General features: G+C 39.3%; 1 protein-coding gene across 22 annotated transcripts in view; it reads right to left on the reverse strand.

The window, feature by feature from the left end:
- Arpp21 (cAMP regulated phosphoprotein 21) overlaps window positions 1-15,614 on the reverse strand; it is a 163,692-nt gene that overhangs the window by 70,678 nt on the left and 77,400 nt on the right. For 13 of the 22 annotated variants that reach the window (XM_036194192.1, XM_036194179.1, XM_036194176.1 and 10 more), the window contains 3 exons: window positions 10,793-10,830; window positions 9,015-9,074; window positions 4,672-4,901 (listed from right to left, as the gene is read on the reverse strand). In XM_036194192.1, the coding sequence (XP_036050085.1) occupies window positions 4,672-4,901; window positions 9,015-9,074; window positions 10,793-10,830 (328 nt within the window). The remainder of the gene's footprint in view (window positions 1-4,671; window positions 4,902-9,014; window positions 9,075-10,792; window positions 10,831-15,614) is intronic. The other 9 variants (XM_036194196.1, XM_036194195.1, XM_036194197.1 and 6 more) reach the window with 2 other exon arrangements.

Below are 15,614 nucleotides of genomic sequence, written 5' to 3' on the forward strand. Positions count from 1 at the left end.
CAAAAATCCCAGTCTCTTCCTACTTTACTACCCAGGCTGCCTTTCTTAGATGTGGGAGCCATTTTCATAAAACATTGCAAGTAAGTGAGGGGCTAAATCGGCAGGAACTGAAAGTGGGAATTTTACTCTACACAAAACAGGAAACATTTAGATGCTTTGAAATATTAGACTAACTTGAAGCTATGGTGCTTAAAAACATGAAAAAGTAGAAGAAAAAGAAGGAGAGAAAGAAGAAGAAGGAAAAACATGGAGAGGAGGCAGAGGACAACACAGAAGGAGAGAGAAGAAGTGATAGAGGAGGAAAGTAAGGAAAAGAGAGTGGGCGGGAAGGAAGGAAGAAAAGGAGGAAGGAAGAGGAAGATTAAGAAAGACGAGGAGAAGAAATTGGAGGAGACAGAGGGAATGAAGTGCTCTGCTCAATGGAGACAGACAGACAGATGAACACACACACACACACACACACACACACACACACACACACACACATTTCCCCAATGACCAACCTACAATACACAATGTAAAACTTCCTTTTAGCTCCATCAGGTTATTTTGTCCACAGCTTTATTGACATATATTTTATGTACCATACAGTTCATCTTTTGTAGTGTGGAATCTCATATATTTTAGTATATTGCTGAAGTAGTGCAAACACCACTACTGTCCCATTTTAGAACATTCTCATTACTCTAAAGGAAGTCAGTACGTTTTAGTAGTCACTAGTCAATTCCAAATCCTTATCCTAACTCTACATACATAATGCCTGATCTAAAGCCTTCATTTATAGGTTGTCTGTTTGGATATTTTTCATAAATACAATTGTAAAACATGTGTAGACATCTTCCTTGATGCAGTTAGAATAAGGCTCAAGGCACATACACACTGTATTATGCATCAAAACTTCATTTCTTTTCTTAATTTGACTCTATTAAGGTCAGAGTGAAAAATAAAAATCATAGAGTAGATATATGTATGTATGGCATACACTGTGAGGCTAGTTCTGATACACTGTGAAATGATTAAATGTAAATAATTAACATAAAATGTTAGTCATCAAGAAAAATGATATTCTTATACTTTAGCTGCAGGCCATGGAGAAGACAAACTGGAACTGAACTGGAGAATCCCTCCCTGCTGGCCAGATTTTTATAGTGTTGGAAGGCACTGTACAGGATGCTAACAGAGAGAAGATATCGAGTGTCCTACCCAGTTCTTCATCCTGTGTGCTGTACTACCAACACACCTGGTAAGATGTACCAACTAGTATAACAGTGGCCTGACTACTATGAATTAACCAGCCACTTTGTGGTTGGATTTGTGACTCACTCCACAGGAAGAAAGTACTTGGTACTGCAGATATGGGCAGAAGCATGAATAAGTAAAAAATAGTGTTCTAACTCATAGTGTTCTGTACCCAATATTTCAAATCAAGGTGTAAGGGATGGTAGAACATTACCTCAATTAGTACAAATTAATAATTACATCTCAGGGATGACCTCATCATAATGACCAACCTCCTCTCTATCATCATTGAGCACTTTCCTCCTCTTATCCCAAGCCACAAAAGTCTTGTTTCTTAGTTAATAGCTCTAGAAAATATTTCTAGATTTGGGGGGAGGGTCAGAATTCAGCAGAATTATCTAAAATTTCCACTATTATTAGGAGAAAGAAAATACCCAAGCTGTTCCTTGGAGTAACCAAAGTAAAGAAGAGGAGGTGGTATAAAGATGATGTATTTTGTATTTGAACTAGAAAATCAAAAGTAGGCCATTAAAATTAATGTAGGAATATCAGAAGCAATTCTTGGAGGTTGACATGGAGTCAGCACCGAAAGTGAATGACATCCAGAAAATAAAGTCATGCAGACACTCCAGTTATAAAAGTGAAAGGATATCTTGTGTCTATAGAGAGGTTATTTCAAAGTATAGATGGCTGCATCAACTATTACCTGAGAACTTGCTAAAAAGGCAAAATGCCGGCCTCCACTGGACGCCTTGACACAGAAGCCTTGGAGGAGGCATGCTTTGAGATGTAACTAGTCTCTCTGTCTCAGATTATGCCGAAGTTGAGAACATGTCAGACAATCTTAAAACTTCCCATTGCTGTGGCGCTCAACAGTGGGGGAAAATGACGACCAGTGTGGTCCGTCAGGGACACAGCCAGAAGAAAGTGTGTGCCTAAGCTCAGCCATCCTGCCAAGCCCAAGGGGACAGGCTGCAGTACAAGGGCCATCACAAGAATATACCCAGGATCAGTGTGTTCGCATCATGCTCAACCTCCATAGACTCATGCTGGGCTTCTGGCAAACAGCTCCAGCCTCCAGCGACCCCATGTTTGCACTCAGTAATATGCTTTGTGCTGATGTAGGACGATGCTTCCAGCATGGAAAAAGTCTATCACCTAGAAAGAACAAGAACCTACACAAGGAGAAGAGCAACTTCAATGTCCCAATTTCAGAAAGCACATTCGGTCTCTGAAAGACCTTAAACGTTTTCAACTCTGCTACAACAATGAGAAAATAAACCGGAAACCTGTGCTGAAGCTGATCATAGTCAAACTGGCAGGTTTACTTCATCAAACCATCCTGGGAAGTTTTAAGATTGTTTTGACATCCTCTCTTGATATTCTTTAAAAAAAAGTTCCTTTCTCTTTTCCATGTCTGCACCTTGACAAGCTTTCGAAGGCAGACACTTAAACTGGAAGAAGAAAAAAAAATGTCTGAAGCTCTTATAATCGCTAATGGTTCTCCAAAGAGTGTGGCGCTTTAACATCCTTGAAGTGCTTTAAATGCTTCCGAAGAGCTACGCTTTGGAAGTGACGGGGGGGGGGGGGGGGGGGGGGGTGTTGGTTGGTTCATGGAAAATGGTGATTAATTTTAAAATGGTAAGAGCTCTTTTGGGGTGCTGGAATTTTTAAGTGCACCATTTAAGGTACTTGTTTTCTGCTTCTTAAGAACTAAAACTGTTTAACCTTTCTTAGTTTACAAAAGTTCAAGTGCACCGCAGTGGTTTGTGTGGATTTCAGATGCTATGATAGTGTGATAGGAGGGCAATTAATTAGAGTCGGAATCAAGAGCTTAACAGAGCTCTCAGGAAAAACACCCACCCACCTGCGCTCTCTAAGGAACACCATGATGTGTATATACTAACAGCTCTGAATAAACGCTATTAATTTGCCTTCTATGTAGGAAAACATGAGATAATTTCTTAGGAGGAATTTGTCAACAACGTAATTACGCAAAACTATCAGCATAAGGGACCCACATTTTGTGCAAACTCCCCTCCTGCTCAGCATGAACCTGGAAAAGCTTTTAGTGCAGGGCAGCGATGTCTAAGCCTCAACTGGGGTTCTCCATCCTCTGCCTAGACCTTCCACTCCTGGACCCCAGTCCTGACACCTAGGGCCTTTTGGAATCACAGTTCAAGTCCCAGTGACAGTTAAAGTGGCAATGCTGTACCCCGTCACCCCCCATCCTTGTGCCTGCACACATATGCATGTACGTGGGTGTGAGTGTAAGAGTCAGAAATCAATATCTGTTATCAATTCCTCAGGCACCATTCACCAATATCTCTTGTCCTGGAGCTCACTAAGTAGGCTAGGCTGCCCGGCTACTGAGGCCCAGGGATCCACCTGTTTCTTCCTTCCTACTGTTGAGATCACCAGCACATGCCATCAATCTAACTTTTTACTGGGTCTGAGAATCAAATTCCAGTTCTTATGTTTGCACAGTAAGCAGTTGACAGATGAAGCCAGCCTTCCCAGCTGCGAGTCTGCTCTTCTGGAGTGAAACAACTTGTGATTCTACTCATTCTAAAGCTATGGTTCAAGTGAATTTTCTAGGTCACTCATCATCACTTCCAAAGCACTTTTCATGTTCCTTAAGTTGTCTGTCTTAAAATATTGCTGCTTCCCCAGGAAGAATAAAGCAAAAATCATAAAGAAACAAAAAATTACCTTCACTTCTCAGTGAAGTTAGGAAACACTAAACATTCCAGAGATTGGCCTTCCTCATCTGCAAATTAGGGACACAAACATTCCATGGCCATAATAAATGTTAGTGATCACTGATTGGGCACTTGGGCACTTGGCAACATGCCAGTTACACAAATTGCTTTGCATGTATTGAAGCTTTTTGTCTTCCTAATAACCATTAAATGTAGGAATGTTATCATTTATATACCTCAGAGGAGGAAATAGGTACATAGAGTGTAAATAATAGCAGGTCCAGGATCCGAAGAACAGTGTGCTAATACAGGTACTGAATCTATTACTATTATAATGACCTTACAAGGCAGTTGCAATGGGTATGTCATAGCATTACATTTAAAAACAGTAGCTAATTTTTGTTAAATAGTTGTCATCTGTATTTGCTTTCTTTTTTAAAAAATGGTGTCATTTAAACTTTAAATAAATAAACTGGGTTCCAAGAATATCCTGTGATAACATGTGTTACCAGAAAGGAAATTAAGCAGTAAGAAGCTTAATGATGTGTTTAACATTTGTGGCTAGCTAGAAAGACACAGTAACTCACTTAAATACACCTCCTAATTTCTAGAATGGAATGGAATTCATAATCCTGCCACTAGTTAATTCAAATTCAAGAGAAATGGAGCGTATATGGCCTGTGTAGAATCCAAGAAGCACCAGGGCAGGGACCCGTTCAATAATACCTACCTGTTTTGGATAGTTTCCCAGCACTCCTGGTACTGGATGTGCTGTCGCCCCTGGTCAGCACCGTGATGCCCCCAAAACTTGCTGTCTTGGTCATGGTGGGCTTCAGATTGCGATTGGAGCTGTCAGAATCTGTGCTGCTCCAGGCCCGCTGCTGGTCAGACCACCTGAGCTCAGTCTCTGAGCTGCTCTGTCGGCTCCCAGAAGTTCTTCCCGAACTGTCTCTGTTACCCCTGCACGGCCATCAGAGAGATTCATGTGGACAGAGTTATGCATCATGATGGGGTGGATGGGCTTAGGGGCCCTTAGAAGAACTGTCTCCTACACTCTTCTCATTGACTTTTTAAACAGACCCCCACACACACCTTCAACAGTGTGACAAATACCTGAATGACATAAAGACACATAACATATGACACATGGCACACATTATACATGGGAAAACTACATGATCCCTCTGCCAGTGAAGGAGACACAGTTGAGGACAAGTGCTATAAAATATAACTGTTAGCTTCTCTCTCTGAGAGGAAAGTGGGTATGCTGTCCTGACTCGAATCAATAATGAATTCATATTCAGAAGTAATTATCATCTTACATAATTCTAAAAATAATTCCCAGGAAAGAAGGTTTTTTTTTTCTTCTTTAGCATTAAGTAATTGGCCTTGGAGAAAAGCTATTTATTAATTCATTTTCTAACTTTATGTTCTGTATGATATCTTTGTCCAGCAAGATTTTTACAAAAAAGATATCACAGAATTACCATATGAACACACACTAAGGATTTGCTTTGAGAGTTTGACCTTAGAAGTCTAAGGAAACAACTTGTTATCTCTCTCGGGTAGAAAAGTTTATGAAAACACCAGAGCTGACACTACTTTGGCATGAGGTTTTCCAAGGGCATCAGCAGAAATTTCAAATGTCTCTTGAAGTGATAGCACACATCCTTTCAAAATGCAGCTAATATAATGAAAGCCAACCAACAGCTAAAGCTGAATTTCCAGGACTCCAGAGTTTCTTCGAGGAATATGCAAATTGGCACATGTTTTGTGAGGAAATTTGTAGTTTCATTGGTTCCCAATCTCCTTAAGGAATACCTTTGTGTGTGTTTACAAAGCTTTTGCTTTTTTCCCCCCTGTGGAAATAATGCATTATTAAAGTACCCTGGAATTCTCCTGGGCTATAACTGAATGAAGGGGGCATTAGTCACAGATAATAAGCCTAATTGTACCTTCACATCAGTATGTGATGAGGTACAATCAATGCTTGAATCAAATCTCAATCCCCAATCAGAAGCTCTGTTTAAAAGCAGCTCTTTTTAAGCTAACTATGTCCTGTGGAGCCACTAGAAGTGTGTATAGATATCTGATGGAAATACTCTGGCCAATGAGCAGAAGCAACACCAAAGTTTTAGCTCCAATTTTAACGTATGAAACCTTGGTTTGTGTCTGGGAAGATTAAGAAGGGAAATGGATTTGAACATTAGTCAGGGCAAATGGGAACTTTGAGAAGCAAAGGAGGAGTTGAATGGAGAGATCAGAGAATAAAAAGCATTTTCATGAGGCAGGATGGATAAAAATACTCCTCATCAATGTTTTTTGTTTGTTTGGTTGTTTTTTTTTTTTTAGATTTGTTTTGTTTGTTTGTTTGTTTTTGGTTTATTTCAAGACAGGGTTTCTCTGTGTAGCTTTGTGCCTTTCCTGGAACTTGCTTTGTAGACCAGGCTGGCCTCGAACTCACAGAGATCCGCCTGCCTCTGCCTCCCAAGTGTTGGGAGTAAAGGTGTGCAATGTTTTCTTCCAATGTCTATTGTCAGAATCTTGAGGATAGTTGGTTTCAGAAATGACAGGCACCAAAGATGAGACGTGATATATAAAGGTTCACCAATAGCCAGGTGCCTTTAATTTATACACTCTTAGAAATGTAAGGAAGCTATTGGAGCTGTTGTACAGAAATCGGTTCTCCAGTCCAGTTTATTCTTCAAAAATCCAAGTTCAAATGTTATTTTCTTGTATAATTCTGATTATGTTGACCCATCTTTGACAAAGTACAGCCAAACCATTCCTTAACAACTTCTGAATGAACCAGGAATGGGACCATAACCTCTTTTGTAGATGATCTGGGAGATTCATTATAGGGAAACATTGGCTTAAAGATCTGGAGTGCTCCTCAACATGCTGAATGAGGCAGAAAGAAACCCTCCAGATAGGGGTGATCATTTGTCCATCACTGACCCTTCTTCTATTTGTGACTTCTGCACCTCCATGGCGGGAATATAGACTTGAAAGAGTGCCAGTGTGGCTGAGTGTCTACTCAAAGGAGGTGACCTCCATTTTTCCTGGGTTGTAGTTGATACCTTTTGGCATGGTAGACCTGTTTCTAGCAGCTTTATGAGCTTACCAGACTTGAACTACATCCCTTCATTCACAAACTGACCTAAGATACTCTTCTATTATACCAGCTCAACTCATCATCCTAAGCCAGGATCTACGCATTTTTTAAATGGGGAAATTTAAGTTTCTGCTCTTAGGAGATCCCATAAATAGAATTCAAATTAAGATGCATCATTATTTATGATTTCTAGACATTTACAAATGTAAATATAACTCTTATTTTTCTGTCTATCGGCTATTTATCCCAATAATAGCAAACTGGGTTCTAAGTCTACTTGAAATCATAAACATTACACAAGAGCACTTACTCAAATGCTTTCCCACTCTTTAAAGTTCATCTTGGTCTTTTCCAATCAACTTCTAGGAAAATAATGGCCACTGGAGTTGATCCTTTTGTAGATAACTAGTATTCTATTCCACAATAGTCATAAAGCAGATATACATTTTATATTCTCTTTCTCTGCTTATTGATAATTGCTTATATTTTCCTTCATTTGTGAAAAATTATGTTTTTATTTCCTCCAAATTAGGGTTAATATGTACTCAGAATCACCTTTACAAGGATCTATGTGCCCTGAGTTTCTTGAACGTAGTGACTGGGGTAAGTGATGGGTTCCATATTGCGATTGCTTCCCTGATTATACCACAGCTCTGCTACAAGGTAACTTGGGAGCTGTGTCAAAGGAATTGGCTTTTAAAAGGTTTGTGTCTAAGCTGTGTTACAAAGTGTGTGAGCTCAGGGACTGGGCTTCCAATGGAAAAATTCAAGGTCATTCTCTTAAACATTGAAAAGTGCAAAGGGGGAATATCTAATAATGTGCAAGGTACTTGCTAGAACAGTGTTCAGCCTAGGAAAGTTAGAACTGAGGAAACAAGGTCCCACTTCTCTTTTTCCACTAATGCCTGATGGAACAAGAGACCTCCACTAATGATGAAGACTTCAGTTCAACTCCTAACAAAAGGCTTTGCAGAAGCACAGTTAGTCCACTTTTCTTCGTTTTTGAAATTGATAAGAGTTTGTTTGGTGTGTTAGCTTTCTTCTAACAGAGTTGATCCCTGTATTGAGAAATGTATCCATACATACACAATAGATTCTGACTATTTGAAATATTTTATTATAGTTTGTGTATGTGTGCATGTACTAAGTCGTGTGTGTGTGTGTGTGTGTGTGTGTGTGTGTGTGTGTGTGTGTGCAGGTAGCAAGTTCTGTGTGTGTAACTCAGAAGACAACATACAGGAGTAAGTTCCCTCTTTCTATCATGTGGGCCCTGGGGATCATGCTTAGCAGTAAGCACCTTTATTCCTTAAGTCATCTTGCAGTACCAGATAATGAATGTTTTTAATAACACTGTTTACAACTGGCCTTATAAAGCATGTCAGGCAGACATTTAAGAAGGTGGTGAAATGTGGGGATGGCTCGTCTGCTCTCACAGAGGTGTTAGCCTAACATAGAACACACATAAAAATAATAATTAATTCCTTCCCCCCACTCCACAGATCTTGGTTTAAATAGTCCATTATAATTGAACGAAACTTCATAATTTCCTTTTAGAAATTAAGTAGGTGCTTAAGATAATGTTTGAAAACTACCAGCCACCCTAGTAGAGTTATCATCAATTTAGTTTCTGGTATTGAGAATGTACATATATTTGTAGCCTTTCAGAGAAATGTTAACTCTGCTTAATTTGTAAAAGTGGGTTTGAAAGTGTTCAACCAGTTTAAAGAGAGAATCATCCATAGAAAGATACTTCTGAGAAGAACCCAGAAGGAGGGTGCACAGAGTTATGGCTTCCCGGTGCTACTTCCCACCCTGTCTAGTTGTGTAACAAATGCTACAAGAAGAGAACTGAACAAATTTTATTCCATGAACAGAAATATTGCATACTAACACTTATATTTCACACGATTCTGCCACATCATCTGAAAACACAGTTTACAAAAGGAAACCATACCAACCGAAAGAGTTGTCTTTTCTTATAGGTCTCATTGCATATGTGAACGCCTTCTTGGAGCCTACTGGGAATGAAAAACATCATGTTTATGACACAAAGCCTAAAGGTATGCAATGCCCTGTGTGGAAAGGGTGTACACTTCACCGCAGCACACCTTGCTTGTAAATCAATCCCACATATTAGGATTTATCTGTGTGATGTTCAAGTTTATATGGATGAATTCATGGCAGCAGGTAAGGCTGTCGCCCCTATCCTATGCTAGATAGTAAGGGAGAAATGTGGAAACAGAAAATGGGATATGAGAGCCTGGTAGACCCAGGACAGAAATTTAATAGACACATTTGTTGAGATTTTCTTTAAGATAATCATAAAATTATTTGTTAATCATTTGGATTCATGGGAAATACAAATATTCCAGAAGTAAGTGTCCAATATTCAATTTATTTTTCCTGAAGGGACTTTCAATTTGCTATTTCCTTCTTGGACTATCAGGACATGTTCATATAGGCAATGGACATATATGACCAGTTATTAGAATGCTGAATATGATCCAACTTGAATATCTAGGACATTTAAGAATCTGTGACTAGGACTAGGGAATATTGTAGGGAAATGATCAGTTAGATGACTTAGAAATATGTTTCCATGGAAGTGTACTGTCTATAATCAATGTCTCCAGTATGGATGTAAAATTTTGAAATGCTTCAGGTCATCACCAAGGAAATCAAATTATGGACTCTCAGTTTTACTAAAAATAGGAAATAGGTGGTTCAAATTGTTTTAATTTAGAAGAACATATTTTACTTTTTCCACCTGAAAGATGTAACCCTCTCAACATTGCCAACTGCTAATACAGTGACTTTTTTTCTTCTAGTTATTAGTTATCTCTAATGTCGGGTTTAAATTCTGAATACTAGCATTTAATCAGCTTCAATTTTAATCAGTCTTATACAGACACCCATTATGCTGACACCTGAAATCAAATTAACAGCTGCTTTATTTAGGAATCCTGTGTTTCTAAATCAAGTTCAGATTTTGATTAATGTTAAACGTGGTTAGTAGTCTCATGTCACTTCCTTCATTTGTCTGGACTCCACAAAATTTAATCATGGGAACATTTTAATAGCTGTGACAGTTTTAAACTGTTTCAGAGGGGTCCGTTCTGAAAGGTCACATTTAAAATGTTTGCCCTTGACCCCAAGATACTCTATAAACTCCATAACACGTAATTTATCAAGCACCTTACCCTGACTAAGGCTTAAGCAAGCCTGACAGATAAACGTGAAATGCTTTACATGAACTTTTCACATCAGCCCTTTCAGGGAGACTTATAATTTGAAATTTAAAATCATAGTAATCTGTTTCTTTTTTTTTTTCATAGCTATTTAAGGAGATAAGACATATGAAATGGCTGAACACACTTTCAGCAGCCTGGCCAGTAAGCCAGAGGAGCTGAACGCCCACATGGTTTCCGTTCTTATCTTATGTCAAGGCTGCAGGGATTACACCTTCAGGAGAGCCAGAAACAGAGACTTTGATGGAAAATGCTTCCGCCTCTGTCTGGAAGAAACTGAGAAAACTTCTTCCCCATAATCAAACTGTTTTTAAACATATCAAGTAACATATATGTGATATATATGCGTGTATACATAGATATATGCATGTTCTCATACATATATTCAAGTACACACTTATATATGCAATACATATGAACATGAGAATGTATAGGACACAAGACAAACCATTCCTCTAAGGACACAAGAAACATAAATTTCATTTTACCTGTTGTCCAAAAATAGGCTTTCCTGGGAGCAAACTGACTGAAAAATAAAAATAAAAAAAAGGCACCATGTCAGATGTGCTGGATTGGCCGAACTCTCTCAAATCCTTGCCTGATTTTAAAACTACTTTTCCTTCCTAGAGGAAAAATATTAAGAAAATTATGTACAAAAGATGAATATTTTAAAAGGAGAAAAATAGGTTAGTGTTGTTGGCAGAGTAACCAGCTCTCAGCAGCACAGGGTATTTTCCCCATCAGGAACTCTTCAAGAATGAACAGATTAAGTTCCAGGTCAGGATCAAGGTCAAAAGAGAAACGTGAGTGAAACAGCTGGAGAGACAGGAGACTGCCGAGTCCGCAGCAGCCATGCAGCATCACATACCAGCAAAGGGCACGGGTTCAAATCAAGACAGGAGAAGCAGATTCAACATGACCCTCCTAGGGACAGCAGAGCTGTGAAACCAAATCCTGAAATCCCTATCTCAGTGGGATACATCCTCATGGAAGAGAGAGACTACAAGTCTCTCAAAATTGAAGAAATGTCATCAATTATTCTTCTGAATTAGAGGGAAGGAACAGAACAGAAGACAAACATTGGCCATTAGAAACTAATTTTAAAAATGCTATCCAGTGTTTTTTCCTCTGGTTTTTCAGAGAAAACCAACAGCTTTCTTGCTTTACTTCCTTTACTGACCCAACTCTAGGGAAGATAAAGTTCTACCATCTTTATCTGCTGAGAAAAGATGAATCAGGTTGAATTTAAACAAAGGAGAAGTCTATGTAGAGAGGTACTCAAGCAAAAGCACACTGTGCCTGGGAAATAATTCAGAACTGTATTCAGTGTTAGGTGTCATCTGTCTGGCTGTGTACCATATTCTGTGTGTAAAATGAATAAGTGACCTATAAAAGGGATAAATAGGAACCTAAGAGATCTGCTGCACTACAGAAATAGCAATGACTCTTGGGCAACTCTTTGTGCATGTAAGCACATATCCATGAATGTCTGTGCACATAAGTATGTGCATGTGTGGAAGCCAGAGGACAAGTTCAGGCATTGTTCCTCAAGGGCTGTCTATGTTGTATTCTCTTGGCTTGTTGCTTAGAAACTATTTTGTATTTGTGTGTGTGTGTGTGTGTGTGTGTGTGTGAATTTTTGAGTATGTGTGCATGCCAATGTACACATGTAGGGTTCACGTCCTTCACAAGTCTGCATCTGAGTGTTTAGAAAGATTCTCAAAAGCAACCTCCCCAGGGTTCCCACATTCTCATAAGTGAGACAGCTGTGGGCTGTGACTCAGTGGCTGGTGGAAATAAACTTTGGAAAAGGGAGTATTAATAACTTGTACATTTAATGGCAGAGAAAGATGAAAGTGTCACAGTAATTAAGTACAACATTTAAAGCTGTCACTTATGTGCATACCTGAATATTTAAAAGACTTTTTTTTTCAAAGAAGAAAATGCTTTTGCTTAATGGATTAGAGTTCTCCCCCACATCACACCCCCACTGTGCTCACAGCCTGTGCCCTCTCTGCAGCTTTCAGAGGACAGACCCCACACTTGCTGGAGAGTCCAGCAGGAGCCTTCTGAGAGCCCTATGCACATACCAATGTCTTCAGCAAAATTCCTCCCAGGCGAGACAGGCCTTTCTCAAATACCCTGCTTTGTTAACCAGTCTTCCCAAGGTTAGTAACATCAGGTGAAAAGGATCAGAAAAATGATTCTCACCAAATAAATCATTATATTTTCAAATATTACTGACAATAGAGACATACTGCTTTATTATTCGAGAGCTAAATTTGTCTGCACACTTACAATTATTTGGCTCTCAGGTAGCAGTCTTATCTCAAGATATCAAGCTCTGGAAACCATACTTGAAATTGTTTCTGGCAACATGCCTATTATGTTCATGTGGTTGCATATATATAAACACATACAGGCACACATGCACACTGCTTCTCAAACACTCACACTCACATCAGAAGCACCAAGTCACTTCCTCAAAACACTCAAGAACATTTCTAATTTTAAAATAAACTTGATTTTTGCTAAAGTGTAAATAAGATGTCTGAATTCTCTATTGTTAGCTCAAGAAAATGTACACACATATTTGATATTTGAGTAGCCACTATTTAAGTAATAATTGCTGAGCAAATCTAGTTTGTTCATTCTGTTTTTTTTTAATTTTAAGAAAATAAAATCAAAGAATAGTTAGAGTAAAGATTAGACTTCTAAAACACAGGGTCCTTATGCTGGATCCTTTGTATTGGTTTAATGGTTGGCTTAATGTAAAATAACTATTATTTTGTGAAAAATAATCTTTTCATTATGAAAAACAATCAACAGTGTGAGTGGTGATAATGATCAGTCAGCTAGAGAACTACAAGGACATAGATGAGTGTCCCATGAAGTGGGTTGTCAAAGAGTGAGTGGTGAGGAAGATGTGTAAAGGTGTATATGTGTTCAAGAAAGTTAACTGGCCATGTTACATCATTGAAATATTGAGTTGATAGATGCTGTGACAGCATCTTGTGACTATTGACGTCTTATGATGACTACTGATAAGTCACCTCTTATCGTCTTCCTTGTTAACACTCACAGTCTTCCCACATTGGCCTGAGGTTGGTCTGTGTATTCCACAGTGACAGTACACAGTGGGAGGGGAAACCTTGTCGCCTCCAAGATGACATCTTAAGAGACTGTTGCTTCCATTTGCCTCATGACTCACATTCTCTTGGGGAAGTGAATTGCCATTTTCGGAGACATGCAACAGTCTCCAGGGACGTTCACCTTGAAGAAAATGACCAACTCTAGACTGGTCTCTAGAACAGGGTGGTCTGCCAGTCACCACATGAGTAGATCTGGAAGCAGCTGGCAGTTCCTCAGTCAAACCTTCAGCTAAGAGCTGAAGGGAGACCTCTGTTACAGATGAGGCGTTATAACCACATGCCGAGCTGCACCTGGTGCCTGACCCATAGAGATGGTGGGGTCCTGAGTAGTTATTGTTTGCTTTATGCTGCTAAATTTGGGATTTACTTGTTCTATTCAGTAAGGAGGTAACCACAGAGTTCCAGAGTCAGGAGTATCTCTGTGGGCTAAGGGAATGACAGTGGGCATGAGTTTTCCCCTTTTAGGCTTTGAAGGATCAAGTGAACTTACAGAAAAGTATTAAACAATGAGAAGATTTTCCCCCCTTAGAAACACAAACAACATCATTTTACTAATGACGTTAGGTGTCACTCAACTGTATAGTATCTGTGAGTGTATTTTGACTGAAGGACTCTCATTTTATAAACCCTGCCCTGCATTATCAGGGTGCAGGTAGTGCCAGAAACAAGCTGGCAAGATGTGGGTTGAGGGTCAGTGAGGGACTTGCAGTAGCTTGGCACCCAAGCTCTGTCACACTTAGATCTACTTTTTAGTTGAAAAGAGTGTTATCCATCCCTGTGGCCAGTGAAGCTTAATGTGGCCAGGAGTGCCCCAAATATTTTTCCTGGTCCCTCTCTCTCCTATGAAGGAAAGCCATGTAGGCCCCTTTTCCCTGTGGCCATCTTCCTGTGGAGTTAAGAATCATGGGTTCCATTCTTATTCAGACAGGCATGTGAAATGGTGTTTCTTGGCACCTAGCTCCAACAATGGAGCATAACTTTATTAAGATAATAACAAAAACAAGGTTGTTTATGCGCTGTCTGTATGATGTACATTTGCTTCTCAATATATTGACATATTCTCAAAACCCTTGACTTGTCAGAAGCAAAGCATGAGGGAAAACTGTTTGTATATCGGTAAGGACACATATAAAAGAGGAGGGGGTTAAAGACTAAAAGTCAAATGAACATTCTGGAGAAGTTGTCTCTGTGAAGGTCTTCAGAAGCAGATGGGCTGCCTCCCAGCTCACTACATTCTCTTGCCCTCTCATGACCAGGGCAAAACTTTTCATCATTTTATTTTCTTATCTAGTGAGAATATGTCTCATGGAACATTCTGACCATAAAAAGGATGTAAGTAGACCACACATAGTTTCTAGACTTGCACCCACACCTCCAGCTATGCTAACATTTGTTTTCCTATCTCATGTTCTCTTAATTTAAGAGCTCTGGACCAGAGTATTCAATCAATTTCTATTTCGGTGTGTTCAAAAAGAGTAGGGATATAAGGGCAAAACCTAAATGGCAGGTGTTGCCTCTTCTATGGCTTCAAGCTATAGAATTACCACAAGTGGGGGTTGCTGACACTTGCCCTGGCTTGAGGCAAAGCCCAAGTGTCCTGCTGGCTTGGTGTGTCCTCCAGCAACAAGCCACAGCAACAGAGATTCAGCCTGACTGAGCATACTGGAAGTGTTGACCTCAGAAGACCACACTGGAACATTCTCTACAGCCTGCAGAGATCGGGCTCCCTGACACACGAGGAAGCTCCCAAGGGCTCCACAGAATAGAAAGCTAGGGAAGTTTCTTAGTGTTTTAACTTGTTTGAATTAAAATCCAGTTCTTAATTTTTATATTTTAATTTTTATCTAACTGCATGCACTTGATCTTGAGCATAATGGGTAAAAACAATTTTTTAAATCCCAATCACATTTTCTTTGTTTTATTTTGAATTAAAAGATTTTTTTTTGTGATTGTTGTGATTATTTCCTTGACAAATTGTTCATAGATTTGATTTGATCTGAAATCAAGAGGGGTAGTGAACATTACCATCTAGCTCTTGCATAATGAAGTGAACATATTTGCTAAGAATTCAGAAGATACTCTGTATGTGCTCCTGAGCACACACACAGGCATCTGTGCAAGCAAGCCTGTGTGGTATTTGCACATGTGTATGCTTGAG

The sequence above is a fragment of the Onychomys torridus genome, chromosome 7 (genome assembly GCF_903995425.1).
Source record: "Onychomys torridus chromosome 7, mOncTor1.1, whole genome shotgun sequence".
In the NCBI taxonomy this organism is placed as follows: Eukaryota; Metazoa; Chordata; class Mammalia; order Rodentia; family Cricetidae; genus Onychomys; species Onychomys torridus.